The 13,240-nt window shown below is 51.8% G+C and overlaps 4 protein-coding genes across 4 annotated transcripts; all 4 read right to left on the bottom strand.

Moving 5' to 3' along the window:
- Positions 1 to 799: 799 nt before the first annotated feature.
- Positions 800 to 2,069, bottom strand: PHATRDRAFT_39785 (predicted protein; the record flags this gene model as incomplete). Its single annotated transcript, XM_002183760.1, has 3 exons — positions 800 to 1,497; positions 1,613 to 1,686; positions 1,879 to 2,069. The coding sequence occupies 3 exons, from the start codon at positions 2,067 to 2,069 to the stop codon at positions 800 to 802; spliced, it is 963 nt and encodes a 320-aa protein (XP_002183796.1).
- A 1,164-nt stretch (positions 2,070 to 3,233) lies between these two features.
- On the bottom strand, positions 3,234 to 4,552 carry PHATRDRAFT_55004 (glucoamylase). Its single transcript, XM_002183759.1, has one exon. The coding sequence runs from the start codon at positions 4,468 to 4,470 to the stop codon at positions 3,289 to 3,291; it is 1,182 nt and encodes a 393-aa protein (XP_002183795.1). The 5' UTR covers positions 4,471 to 4,552; the 3' UTR covers positions 3,234 to 3,288.
- Positions 4,553 to 5,688: 1,136 nt separating this feature from the next.
- Positions 5,689 to 7,320, bottom strand: PHATRDRAFT_49136 (predicted protein; the record flags this gene model as incomplete). The annotated part of the gene is made up of 4 exons (XM_002183758.1): positions 5,689 to 6,558; positions 6,653 to 6,828; positions 6,965 to 7,038; positions 7,139 to 7,320. 4 exons carry the CDS (start codon positions 7,318 to 7,320, stop codon positions 5,689 to 5,691), a joined length of 1,302 nt encoding a protein of 433 aa, XP_002183794.1.
- A 1,034-nt stretch (positions 7,321 to 8,354) lies between these two features.
- On the bottom strand, positions 8,355 to 12,740 carry PHATRDRAFT_49135 (predicted protein; the record flags this gene model as incomplete). Its single annotated transcript, XM_002183757.1, has 3 exons — positions 8,355 to 10,419; positions 10,457 to 10,727; positions 11,017 to 12,740. The coding sequence occupies 3 exons, from the start codon at positions 12,738 to 12,740 to the stop codon at positions 8,497 to 8,499; spliced, it is 3,918 nt and encodes a 1,305-aa protein (XP_002183793.1). The 3' UTR covers positions 8,355 to 8,496.
- Positions 12,741 to 13,240: the final 500 nt, after the last annotated feature.

Here is a 13,240-nt window from a genome sequence, read left to right as displayed (position 1 = left end):
GCAGATTGGAAAGTCTCGACGAAATTTTGCGATTACAAATGTCCTCAGTAGAAGGGTGTCCTCTTTTGGACATAGGACCCAAGAAGCAAATATTCAGATATATGGATTTCCAACACCGATATGACTTCGTGGGTTGAACTCTTGCACCCAAATAAATTCGAGAAACTTAACATTAGCAACGCAAGAATTCCAGGAGTGCACACGTCATGTATCTCCAAAAAAATAAACGCTCATTTCGTTCCCACTCACAGTCAGCGAGGTTGTTTCTGTTTACTGTTAGTTCATGGATACGAAACAGGACCGGTAGCGGATTAACAGTAAACACTGGTAAAAACTATCATTTTGCATTGCTCCGTTTGGGCACGGCCAATTCTCGGATCGAATCGTTCGATGAGTCGTGAATCGATCATGCGCGTATATAGGATTGCAAGGCTTGTGCATGACACGAAGTCTTTATGAACTTACAAGATCTACCTACCAGTTTCGCATGTGTACTCTAGAGTGCTCGTGTTCCCTGTCTGCTTGCTAATGTAAAGGTATTGTCGAAAGTGTCGTGAGTGCATCACAACAACCAGAGCTATACCTGTGGCTGTCGAATCATGAAATTAGTCTAGTACCCGCCGCACGCTGGCGAGGGTTTAAACAGTATAAAGCCATGCAAAGGTAGAAACTATATTTTACGCAGGAACAAACCTGAGAATTCTCCAGGAAACATCTGTGTCCGGTTCGGGGGTGTCCTAGACTGGCTTTTTCACAAAGCGCCGTGGAGGGCCCCCGATACCTCCCAGCGTCGTCGCGACTAGCGGTATCCGAGGGACGCAGCCAATTGGAGCAGTGTGGCTACATCTTGGGCGGCGGTCGACGCGGACGTCGCCGCGAATTTCTTGGACAACTTCTGGAGGGTACTAGCGGATGGCGCCACCGGCTCCGAGCTCCGTCCGGGGAAGGTGGCGTACGAAGTCAGGAGGGCTTCTCGCTGTCGAATATTGTCTTCCTCCAGTGCGGTTTGTAGGGACATCAATTGGTGCGGAGATAAAGCGGTGGGGTCGAATCTTCTCATGGTAGGGTTGTGCATCGGGACACCGAACCCGCGTGGAGGACCGGACCAGTGTTGCGCTGCCAGAAAGTGATGCAACGACGGGCGACCCGGAAAAGGAGGTCTCGGTGGCGGAGCGTTGGCGTACAGCGCCGCCACGGAGCCAACCGGCAGGGCTCTACCGGCGATCCGGGCCACGTCCGGTCCACTCTGGCTGCTGGGACCGTCCGGGATCACGGTGTGGGGTTTCTTGGAGACGGTGTGCAATTCTTCCTCGGCCGTGGCGTCACCGTTAAAGTCCGAAGTGAGCAAAAAGGGTCGGAGGTAAAGGTTGGGTTCCGACTCGGGCGCTCCCGGCTTGCGCACCCCGCTGCCCTTGACTTTAACGCGAGGAATGCGGTGCGCAAGATGGGGTCGGCCACGGAGGAAGATTTCGTGATAATAGGCTCCTTTGTCGCGGCCTGTGCGGGTCCCGAAGAACGATTCAACGAACGAATAATGAATCACGTGAGAAGTGGTCTCACATAGTAATATTGTCCCGTAGCTCTCTCTACATACACAATACGCGCCACTTACCCGCCGTAAAGCGCTTGAAGCCGTACAAGTTGAGCTGTCTCTGAAACGAAGGGAACTTGGATTGCTTGAACCAGCTTTTGAACAACGGGTGAGTAGAGAAAGATCCAATGCCAAGCAATGCCAAGCAACAACAACAACAACACACAGTACAACGCAAGGTGTAATACATAAAAGGATACACGGGTTCCTCCGTGTCCCAATCATAGGCAAAGGCATCCACCGTGTGACGCATACCCAATACTGTTACGCGTTGAGAAGTGACTTACTTGGGAAGGACGTGATCCACAAAGGCCCCGTGGTCGTGTACTAGAAAGGCCCGTCCGTGGGGCTGCCACGAGATGATATGATCGCTCCCGTTGTCCTCCGTCTCGCTCAGAAGATAATGAAGCTTGACGGGGAAAGTGGACTCATGAATCGCGTAGTCGACGTTGCGACTGGCATTGTTCTTGCCACCCATACTTCCAGTAGAGAGAGAGAGATGGTGAGAGATGGTGGTTGGTGAAGGAGGAGGAAGAGGAGACTTTGCGCACGGAGTGTGGGAGTGGAAGGGACCCCAATACTCCGGCGGTGCGAAACAGTACGAAATAGGTGCAGAGCGGCAGCCGTGTCAGTCGGTAAAGTTGTTCTCATCTGATCTTCTGGGGAAAAGACCTCGTTGGCGAAGTACTGCAACGCACAGTGGAAATCGGCGTTGCCGCAAGGTCGGATGGGAACATCCGTAGCGGGCCGGCGCGAGAATTGATTCGTATTGCCCGAACGCAACCAGCGGGTCGGTCCTATTCCGTGGACCACACTTAGCTTCGCTTCCGCCGAAGTCGCGATTGCTCCACACGTCAGTATGACCCTCCGAAAGCGAAGTCGTCGCCGGACGCGGAGAAGGTCTATAGAAACATGGAATCACTGAACCATGCCTAACGGCTTCCGGAAACGACAGAGGAATTGCAATATGGTTGCTTGTTTCACTAGGTAAACTGGAACAAATTCCCAACTGTGTTCTTAAATATAGTGGATTTGGTTTCGGAAACGATCGGTTTTCTTAGATTCATATTTGTCAGATCTCAACGCTGACCCGCCATCAAGATGTTGAAGTTGATGGTCCCAACCAGATGCTCACATCCTTTCGGAGCGCGCAAGAGCGCTCTACGACCATGCTAAAAATGTCGAAACATCCTTTCCAGAAATGTTTCGATCCATAACGGTCGGATGTGCTTTCGAAGTTCCCGAGCACGTACGCATGTCCACCACCCGACTGCGGTCTGGATTCGGATGGCAGTAGGGACGCGCTTACACACCAACCAAAGTGAGTCCCTCCTTACAGTCAGTCCGGCTCCGATTCCGGAATCATTGCAGCGTGACGAGAAACCGACGGCAGTCCGTAGGAAATAGGTAATATGCCTGACTGTGAAGCAAGAGTCTCGTAGACTTCGCACCATCAGGATTGGTAGGGCTATGCTGGAACCAGAGCTTCGATGGTACCTTCCCTTTTTCACTGTATTCAGTCAGTCAGTCAGTCATTCCCTCGCAACGTAAGCTCATTCTCTCAAATCTTACTGTCTAACGGTAATTGTTCATCAGTCTGTTATAACCATTCGCCTCTTTGGATAACAATGCGTATACGTATAAAGTAGTCCAAGAATACACTATAGTATAGTTTTGTACACTGCGATTATCGCAATTTAAAAGCAAAGGGCCGAATCTTCTGATTGTGAATCACTATCGTCGTTGGTGAAATTCAAAGCCCAGGCAGGATCATTGGCCGGAGAGACTAAATTCGACATGCTCGTGACCGGCGATTCATTTTGCAAAAGAGACTGGGACTCCACCTTGGCCGGAGAAATTGGCGTCTTGGTTTCCACTAGCGAAGCGAGGCTGTTGGAGCTCGGGAATTCTTCCAAAATTGTAGATGGGTACTGATGTTGTGAGACGAGGCTGGTCAGGTCGTTGCAAGAAGCGCTCGAAACACGTGGCAAAGAATGGTTGAGAGGAGCAGTGGCACTGCTTACGGTACTCGGAGTAGTGGCGGCTAGTCCTTTCGAACGCTCTTCATTCGTTCCAAAGCGTGACTTGGCGCGTGTCGCCGAAGATAGCGGTGACGAGGGGGGAGACTCGATAGAAGTAGTGGAAGAGTTGCTAGCGGTGTTGCTCCCGGTACTGTTGTCTCCGGATTCTTCGTCCGAGGTAGAGGAATCCGACTCCCACTCGAGCTGATCCAGATCCGTTAACGACTGGACTTTGCGAAGACTGGAGGTTGTGCAATCCTCCAGCACGGGACGTTTGGAGACATCGTAGCGCTGGGGTTGTGATACAGAAGGGGGAGTGTTCTCCTTCTTGGAAGCCTTGTTGCGGGGCTTGCGTCCTCCGCCCAGCAGCTTTTTGAATCGGCGCCCGGCCTTTTCCAACCACGCCGGTGTAGCGTTATTGTTGTTTTTGTTGACAATCGTGGCTCGTTGCTGCCCTCGTGAGGATGACTGCGGAAGAGAGACTCCGGGTCGCACTCCGGCTTCGTAATCGTCGATCGAAAGACGTCGATCGGGTTCCGTTGGCAACGGACTCTTGCGTCCCGTAGTACTCGCCGAATCCGGCACGTAAGTACGGATTTCAATGGCGTGGAAAGATACGTTGCGCTTCATTTTTAAAGGCGCGAGGGAGGAAAGATTGGTGCTGGACAAGCAGCTTTTCAACGCGGGTTGAAGAGAGGAAGAACTACTGGAAGACGACGTCGAGTCTTCGGACCATCGTCGTTCCGAATGCGATGCTGCAACAGTAGCTTCAGCTTCCGCTGCTGTTACAACGGGATCTGTCGCAGTCTCCGTTACGGAAAGACGGGACGAGATAGGCTGAGCGAGTTGAGCAGTCATGGTGTCTTGTACGAAAAAAGGACACAACGGAAGAAGGACAATCTCGGGAATTTGTGTTACTAATCTGCGCGCAAGTTTCGGGGTGTGCGTATGTGTGCTCTACCAGAAAAAGAACGGGGAACTTCCTCCGTCTACGTGGCAACAGTACACACGGAACCCAGCGGTGGCGAGAACGCTGCCGTGGCCTGACTCGCCAGCTGCAGCCTTCAGCCATGGCGTGTGCGGAGTGTCAACGTGCTATGGCTTCAACTTCAAAGAGAAACGAATTTTGTGTGGTATTGAAAACGCCATATGATTGGCTTTTCAAAGTCCATCGTAAAACGGATCTCCGTCCTTTCTGTTACTTTTTTGGGATATGCGACTCCCAATCATTCTCTTTTCCTAAGTAAAGAAGGAGAGTTCAACAGATTTGGTACCTTCTCGATTTATACTACACGATTGTGTATCCCAAGAAACGACAAGTTCTTGTGAAAATGCAAAACAGGAGCAAGGATCATAAACGAAACTTTACCTTTCTGTCCCGACTCGTATCTGTTTGGGAAACGTCGGCTGGGTAATCACCACATCTTATAATTGGTACGAAGGAGCTGTACTGTTCCACCATACTGTCGACAAAGCGATGACGGAAAGGAATCCGCTCTCTCAACATGTATACGTGGAAGACAAAGAAAACGCCGCAACGGCAGAAAACGGACCTCACGCAACTCCGTTCGTGTGGGAGTCCCCCTCTAGAAACGAATCGATTTTTCCACCAATCGTAGAGGTCTGGAAGTGAAACCGGAAAGTAGGGAAACACAGAGGGTAGGAAACAGAAGGCAGAAGTCACTGTACGTCCGTAACGCTATCCGTCGGAAATAAGCATTGGAGTTACAGTTCCGACAATAGATGTTTCTCTCTGTCAAAAAGACTATCCGTTCTCGGATGGGAGATGTTCGGTTCGGCCGACCGCGCACAAAAAGCGTAACGTGTACAACGTGAGAATTGCTCAAGCTACGTTCGCCGTATTGCATGTATTCGTTACGTTAAGTGGATTATCTAGACGTAACTTTGGCGGATTATGTTTCCCCGTTGGTTGCCCAAGGCTTACAAGTTGCGGTTCCGTGGTCGCGTTGCTGCAAGTCAGCTTCCTCTACTCGTCACCCCCTCGTCACACTTTCTTAGACGGACGAAAAAGCCCGGTATGCGTGTGATCCGTCCCGGACACGTTCAACAATCGCGTTAGCTACTTCTGCTCGGTTGCTGGGGCTGAACCGTTGGCGCGGCTTCCGGAGCTTTCTTGCGATTCGAGAGCACTTCTGTTGCCGGTGCTGATGCAAGGCCCGACAACAAGACTTGGGCCACCGCATCCATGGAAGGTGGAGGTGTCGTTGTGGCCACCAAGAGACGAGCCAGGTCAGGCAAGTCGCTTGATCCCCTATTCACGTTACCGCTGCTGCTGTTGTCGTTGCTGCCCAGCTGCGCAGTGGCCGCCGAATCGGTGGTAAAATGGCCTTCGGCATTACGGTCTCCCAACCGAAATTGTTGCCCAGTACTGAAGAACGCTTGTGGTTGCCGTAAAGATGCCTGATAGGAAGACTGTCCAACCAAAGCCGCTAGTGTTTCGGAAGGAACGGGCTCGGATCTTGGAAGGTTGCGCTGCCGTTGTAGGAACGATGCAATTTCCTGGCTGGTTGGGGCGACTACCTGGCGATTTAAGGTATTCGTCAATGCAACATTTAGATATTCGGGCGTCAGCGATTGCTGTGCGAATGCAGCGGCTGGGAGAAAGTCTTGTGGCGATGATTGATTTTGCGCAAAACTAGCCGGCGGAACTTGCGACGAGAGACTTGAGGAAAGGAGCTGCTGCAGGAGAGCTGAGGCTTCGTTTTGGTGTTGTACACCTTGTTGCCATGTGTTGGAGAGTCCTGATCCTTGATTTGTTTGGAGTGAGGCCCAGTAGGCGGAGGAAGGAGCGGGAGGTGGGGTGGAGGACAGTATGCTTCTTAAAGTTACAAGGAGTTCAAGCTCGGAAGTTCCGAACGAAGAAAGATGATAAGCCGGAGGTGCAATCATAGACGCCGAGAACGCAACGCTGGATAAATCATTTGGCTGTGACGCGAACAGAGCCGGAATGCTGCTACTGTTTTGGATATTGTAAGCCAGCATTGCTGCTTATCCTTTCCGTTACCGGGATGCGACTGACATCGGCTGGCCCACGTATGGGTCCAAGGTAGGGCATGGAGTAAAAATCGGGCTCCGCTGGAGGTATCAGAGGCTTTCGACTACTCGTACCTTTTAATTTGATGCGCGGAATGTTGGCGGCCAAGTGGGGCTGGCCACGGAGGAAAAACTCGTGGTAGTAGCTTCCCTTGTCACGGCCTGCCATTGTCAGACAGCAAGGTAGCGATAGCGTAGATCATGGTCCAGAACACGTGGTAAGATATTGCTTCGGTGTTTTTGCAATCGACTCTTGTCAAGAAGAGCCGCAGGAACCCAATAAAGAAGTGCAACTCACCTACGGAGATTCGCTTAAAGTTGTAAATGTTCAATTGTCGCTGGAACGACTGGAACTTGGTCTGTCGGAACCACCTGATGAAGAAGGGTTAGTTGATCATTTCAGCCATCGTGCCGTGCGAAGGCAAAGGAGGCCGAAGCACGTTAACGGGTATGGTGACGAGTCGGAACTCACTTGGGAAGGACATCATTGACGAAAGCTTCTATATCGAAAACAAGAAAGGCCCTGCCGTGAGGCTGCCATGAAACAATCCCCTGATTGCATTCCTCTTCTACGGATGTGAGCATATGGTGCAACTTGACAGGAAAGCTCGCCTCCCGAAACGGTGACTGAGAGTAGCCTAACGAGTCCTCCATAGTTGTACGGACAGTGAGATCGCAACTGCATCGCGTTTTGCCGTCTTTTCAGAATACGGCTATCCAGTATGAAACGACAGTCCGCCATAACACGTTTTGGATATTCACTCTCGGACGAACATTTGTCGCCAGCGCTTTTCCAGCATATCCAAGTCGAAATTCGCTTTCTTCCTTGCCACAGTAGAAAGGGGATGAGTTCATCAATCTTTAAATGGAAGAGAAAGGTTGCAATAATAGAATTCAAAATTTTCTTGTAAAGCGACAGTATTTAGGGACAATACATATATAAAGAATTACAATTTCGTTTTACAGTTAGATGACCGGTGGGATGGAACAAAAAAAGCGGTCGTGCATTGGGTCTCTTCGCCAAGATTTTGTACGGTGTAAGATCTTGGGTACTTCCGAACGTATCTGTTTTATGGTACTATTTATCAGATAATGTAACGAGAAAATTCGCTTAAGGGGATGAGGAAAAGTAGAAAACTTCTAAAAGGGCAGAGAACGCGTTCAGTCCAAGTAGTTTTATTTGGCGCAAGAATAGTGATAAGTTTTAAACCATTCGAGCTAAACACTGTGAATTTGCCTGAGATGCCAATCCAAGAAATATCGCTTGTAAGCGCACAGCTTCCCAATGCCTGAGGAGGGTACTTTGAGGAACCGCGGTCTCTACTTCCTCAGCATGTAGAAACAAGCACAAATGCAAAACTTGATCTCAGACGATCTCAGGACACTAAATGTAACTGCTCGTCGGCGAAGCTCGTATGAAATTTCCCAAGATTTTAGCACGATGACGTAACTGACGATGAAAACACGTATCTTACCTGAAAAGATACGTGTTGGATGAAAGCATTTTCCATTGACATCGCCAGAAGCTAAGAGCCCAATGCTAGCCTTCAAGAGACCAAAAGATCACGGCACAAAATTTGCCCATGCCTAACTAGAACTACATCCTAGTTGACAGGCTTATAACCACGGCTGTTTTCAGTTGAGACGGGCCTTTATAGCAACAACACACGCTTCAAACACACAGTTTTCAAAGGCATCGATTATCATTTACCGTCAACTCTTCTACCTAGTCATGTAAGAGTACCATACAGCGAATAACTTGTGCGTCACCTTGAACCCCCGGCGATTCTATGTCCCCTTCTGAATGTTGTCATGTTGCGGTCCCCATGCCTACGCTTGCTTTGTAAATCCCACTGGTCGGGCTTTGAATTGCGCCCTTTCATAAAGTTCCCGTTGTTCCTGTGCTCGCTTGATGGCTAACTCAGCTTGGTAGGCTTCGTGACGGGTCACGGATTCAAGTTGAAATGGTTTGATTGTAGGTGTAGACTTTCCCATGTTTACGCTTTGCATGGCATGTTGCATATCTTGCCAATGCTGATCCCGTTGCCGACTTTGCTTGGCTTGCGCCTGTTGACGCACGCGATTGTCGGCCTGCATGTGTCGTGAGGCATCCCTTGCCGGATCGTAGGAGCGTGGATGTGTGAGTACCTGGGGCGTCAAATTGGGAACACAAGGCCGCGGGGTCTTGGTTTTGCGTGGTGGGGATACGTAGGTCGATTTCGGAACGGGGCGAGCCTTGAATGCCACCGCGACATTGTCGTCGACACTGCGTTCGGGGGAAGTAGGTGCTGCGTTAGTTTTACGCGTGGGCGAGTCCAAACGGGCGACGCGAAAGCGAAAGGGCTCCGTTTGCGTCAGCGGTCGACGTTCGTGGGTTTTCGAAAGTAACGCTTCTTCCGAAAAGTGTGGCATGGGTCGTGCCTTGAACTGTTTTCGGCACTCCAGTGCGTCGAGTTCGTCCTTCTGGACATAGCTAGCGGCGTCTACTTGCTTGGATCGGTGATGTGGACGAGCGTTGCCACCACTGGCAGCGAGGTAATTCGGTAACGGATTTGCCTTGATAGGGTTCGCTTTATAGTACTCCATGAGCTCTGCTTCTTGTTCTTCCGCGCTTTTTGGGCGGTTTCGGGTATAGTGCGTAGTGGAATGAAACTTGGGCTCCACGGGAACCGTTACACCGCGATGCCTCGCTTTAGGGGGCGAAGTGCCAACGTTCTTGGTACTCCGACGGAGTCCACGACCAAACGAAGCCACACTTTCGGCCATGCTTAAGTCCTCGTGAAATTTGGGGGGTTTGTGGATTTCGTGCGGTGTTCCGTGGAATTTGGGGCCGACGGGTACCGTCAGGCGATTGTGGTTGGGGTCGTGATCCTTGGCTGCGGTAGGTACGTTATCTTTCCCGTCCCGCAGTCCCTCGCTAAAAACTCGGGAGCTCTGCGCCCACGTAGCCTGGTTGCGGGATGCGTTACGTCCGACGGGTTGGGCGACGGAACGCCCGTGAAAGTGGGGAGTGAGTGGGACGGTTACCTTTCGCGTTTGTTCTGCTCTTGGAATTTTTATTTTCCGCGCACGGTGCTTGGCACGTACGGTGGTGTCGTTTCCGCTGCGGAGTCCACGCCGCAAAAAGGCGTCACTCTGGGCCAAGGTCACGTCTTCGGGGGCGCGTCGTCGAAGACGGTGCTTTGAATCGGTCGTCTTCCACGGTGTGGACGGCGGTGTCGGAGCGTTCCAAGGTTCCGTGCGTAACGTAGGGTTCGCTGGAACAATGGTCTCGTCTGGTCCAAAGGTGATCTCTTCCTCGGTGGATGCCGACAAGTCTTCCAACGGAGAGTCGGGTGTGCTGTCGATGCCGGATTCCGTTTCGGTCGGCAAGGAGATGTTATCACCGTCGTGACCCGTTTCGTTAATGTCGTCGTCGTTGTCATCGTGCGCGGCCGTATTGTCTCCATTGCTGGAATGATGGGAACGACGATTGAGCGTCTCCTGCAACGTTGGTATTGCTGCGTTCCCGTCTTTGTCGTCCCCCAACAAGTGATCGAGTAGATCATCATGTTCCGTCCCGGCTCCCGTATCGATCAAAATGTCGTCGAGTAAATCGTCGAGTAAATTGTCCCCCATGGTGAGATTGCTCGACCCAAAAGTACACCCCTTCCTGTGTGTGTGGATTGGTAACGAAAGAGCAGGTTTGGTCCGGAACGAAACCTGTCCCGCACAAGGTCGATCGATAAGGGGAGACAGAGTAAGAGAGAGTTGCTAAAGTAGGTAGGTAAGTAAGTTCCTTTGCACTCACGTTACTGTTGGGTAGGCAATAGGTAGGGAGAACACTCTCTGTTCCGGGACGGCTTCCTTCTTTCACTGTCAACAACGATGGGAGTCGTACTCGCACCCTGGGTCGCATTCCGGGAGTGCACCCGAACCCGGCGTTGGGATTTCCACAATCCGTTCCCCGTCGAGTCCCATTTCGTCGGGGAGCGGCATCCGAAATGTCACCTCCGTGCCACAGGGCTATTCTAACTATAGCAAGTTTCCGTTGAAACAGCCTACCATAGTAGCTAAAACGGCTGCGTCACGGTTCACGTAAGATACGTTGTCGAGATCGTCTACGAATACGACTCACTGTCACGACCGTTGCGTGTACCACCAATAGGTGGCTACTCTACGATTCTGGATCGTGAGACAAGGGCGACTCATGCCTATAGCTGTAAGCTACCGGTAGTCCCAGCCATTGGCGTGATTGATGATCAGTCGGTCGGTCGGTCGGTCGGTCGGTCGGTAACGGTACAAAATATAAAATATTACAATTAGTGCAATGATTTGTAATAGATAGGAGTGCGTCGCTTGCGTAGCAACTCGGCGGTTTCTTGGTTGTTGTCGGCACCCCAAGCGCTAGGCGTATCCGCCAGCAGGGGCGTGCTCTCCACATCCCCAACGTCATTGTTGTCCGCGCCCGGCGAGTGTGTTTCCCTGACAGAAGAGTCTAGCGGTAGCGACGTCTCGTGGAAAGACTGTGGAACTACAGCTTGAGCGCCATCGTTCCTATGGGTGGCCCGTCGGTGCGACCGCAAAACTTGTGCGACCAAATCGGGTTTCTGACGGAGAATGTCGGCGATGTGTGGCGGCAAGTTGGCAACAAAATCGGACGGTAGTGTCGTTGCTGATGGAGAAGGGGGAGCCCGGCCGTTGCTATTGCTCTGAGTCAGATGGACGGGTGCGGAGGAGGAGGGCACTGGACCGTCCGGAGGAACGGCTCCCGTGGTTGGGGGGACGGTCTGCGAGTCGTCGTTTCGATACGTCCCAGGTGAGACGGTGTCTCCACCCGAGTCGGTGCAGACCGTCGCTGTGCGAAAGGCTGGCAATTCTAGACCATACCTATCCCGCATCATCCGTTGGGCTCGTTCTTGTGCATCGTCGGGCAAGTCGGCCGTTTCACGAGTCAATGGCCGTTGTTGTTGCTGCTGCTGCTGTTGTTGTTGCGGCTGATCCTTTGGATGGTAGTGTGTTGGGGCTGCGCTGTAGAAATTTGACAACGACGTCGGCTGCGGATAAGTTTGGACTGGGGGGCCACGGATGTTCACGCAATTGTATTCGGCATCGTGTTGTGCGAGCCAGTCGGTGGTACGAATGGTCGGATATACAGTCGAGTCGGATTGGTTGCCGTAGAAAAGGCTACCGTTGGGCCCCGGATGCTGCTGTAGTAATTGTACAATAGCCTTGGTGATGCCCAAGGCGGTATCCATCGGAATACCTAAGACCGTCAAATCCCGAGTCGTCAATTGGGGCAGTTGGTAACCGTGAATTTGTTCCGGTCCCAAGAATGTGGCCACGTCGAAAGGAATTTCATAGTCATCGTTCGTTTGCTGTTGCTGTTGCCGAACGACGTCTTCCATCCAGACTATTGTTTCGTACACGGTCCATTGGTACCAATGTTGTTCCATACTCTGCTTGTTGGTATGTTCCGTCACATTCCAAGGAGTCCCAAAAGTGGAACCCGCGTCGCTGTAGTGGAGTTGCGCAGGAGGTTTCCTTCGTCGGTAACGGTAATAGTGCCACGCCATGAGCATCACCCACGTTGCGACTCCAGAAAGCAAGGCGACGGACACTCGCGCAACGGGTTCCGTTGCGCTGATCGGGTTGTACCAGGGACGTGTCGTGGTGTCAAAGAACAAACTGGTCCAGAGTGCCGTGGGCGTGACAGACACACTCGTACGGGCCCACCACTGGTACCGGGAGGGCAGTGAGACGGCCGTCGGAGCATAGCCGGCTGTCGCCGTGGGAAAGTTTGCGTCGGTCACGGGTGTGCGTAATACTCGGGTAGTGGGAGCGACGGGACCGACGACTACTACCAGGAGGCAAGACGCAAAGACGGCGTTGGTCTGGATTGCCAGTGCGTTGTGCTGTAAGGATGCCGCAACCCAGAGTAAGACAATGGAGGTCGTGGCGTTGCTTGTTGCTGGGGAGTAGGGAGACGTCCAACGTGCGCCCCGCGTCGACCTTTGGATGATCCTGGATGAATGCGTTAGCAACAAGACTGCCGCTCCCGACAGCAACAATTCCGCCGCGGCATCCGTCGACATGGAACGATTGAAGAATCTCTTTTCTCCTGCTACTGTTACTGCTGCGACTATCACTATCACTGTACGGGTGGTGGGAACAAGGGTTACTGCGTTGCGAGAGGAACGACAGCGACGGATGGATAAACTTCCTCATTCACATCTATTCCATGGAATGAAAAAGGAATGCATTTGGAAGTTTGACAATTTCAGTGAACTCTAATTGGTTGACGCGAAAGACTTGTGTATGCATTTTGGACCGAAAGGGGTGCTACAATAGAGATAAGGTTCGAGCCGTCCTGCCGCCTGGCAGGAGTCACCTTTTTTACAGTTACAGCTGCACCATTTCACGCCGTAGCCTCAGTCACTGTTATGTCACAGTCACAGTCACAGTCACAGTTCACTGTCAGAACCAAAATGATACTGTTCAGAACCAAACCCTAACCCCGCCCACCCAGCGACACCCTCACTCTCACATCCATCACAACCGCTCCGTGTCCGTCCAAATTTCGATTTTCCTCATG

The sequence above is a fragment of the Phaeodactylum tricornutum genome, chromosome 21 (genome assembly GCF_000150955.2).
Source record: "Phaeodactylum tricornutum CCAP 1055/1 chromosome 21, whole genome shotgun sequence".
NCBI lineage: Eukaryota > Bacillariophyta > Bacillariophyceae > Surirellales > Neidiaceae > Phaeodactylum > Phaeodactylum tricornutum.
The sequence above is the reverse complement of the archived record's forward strand: the minus strand, read 5'-3'. Positions and strand labels throughout refer to the sequence as shown.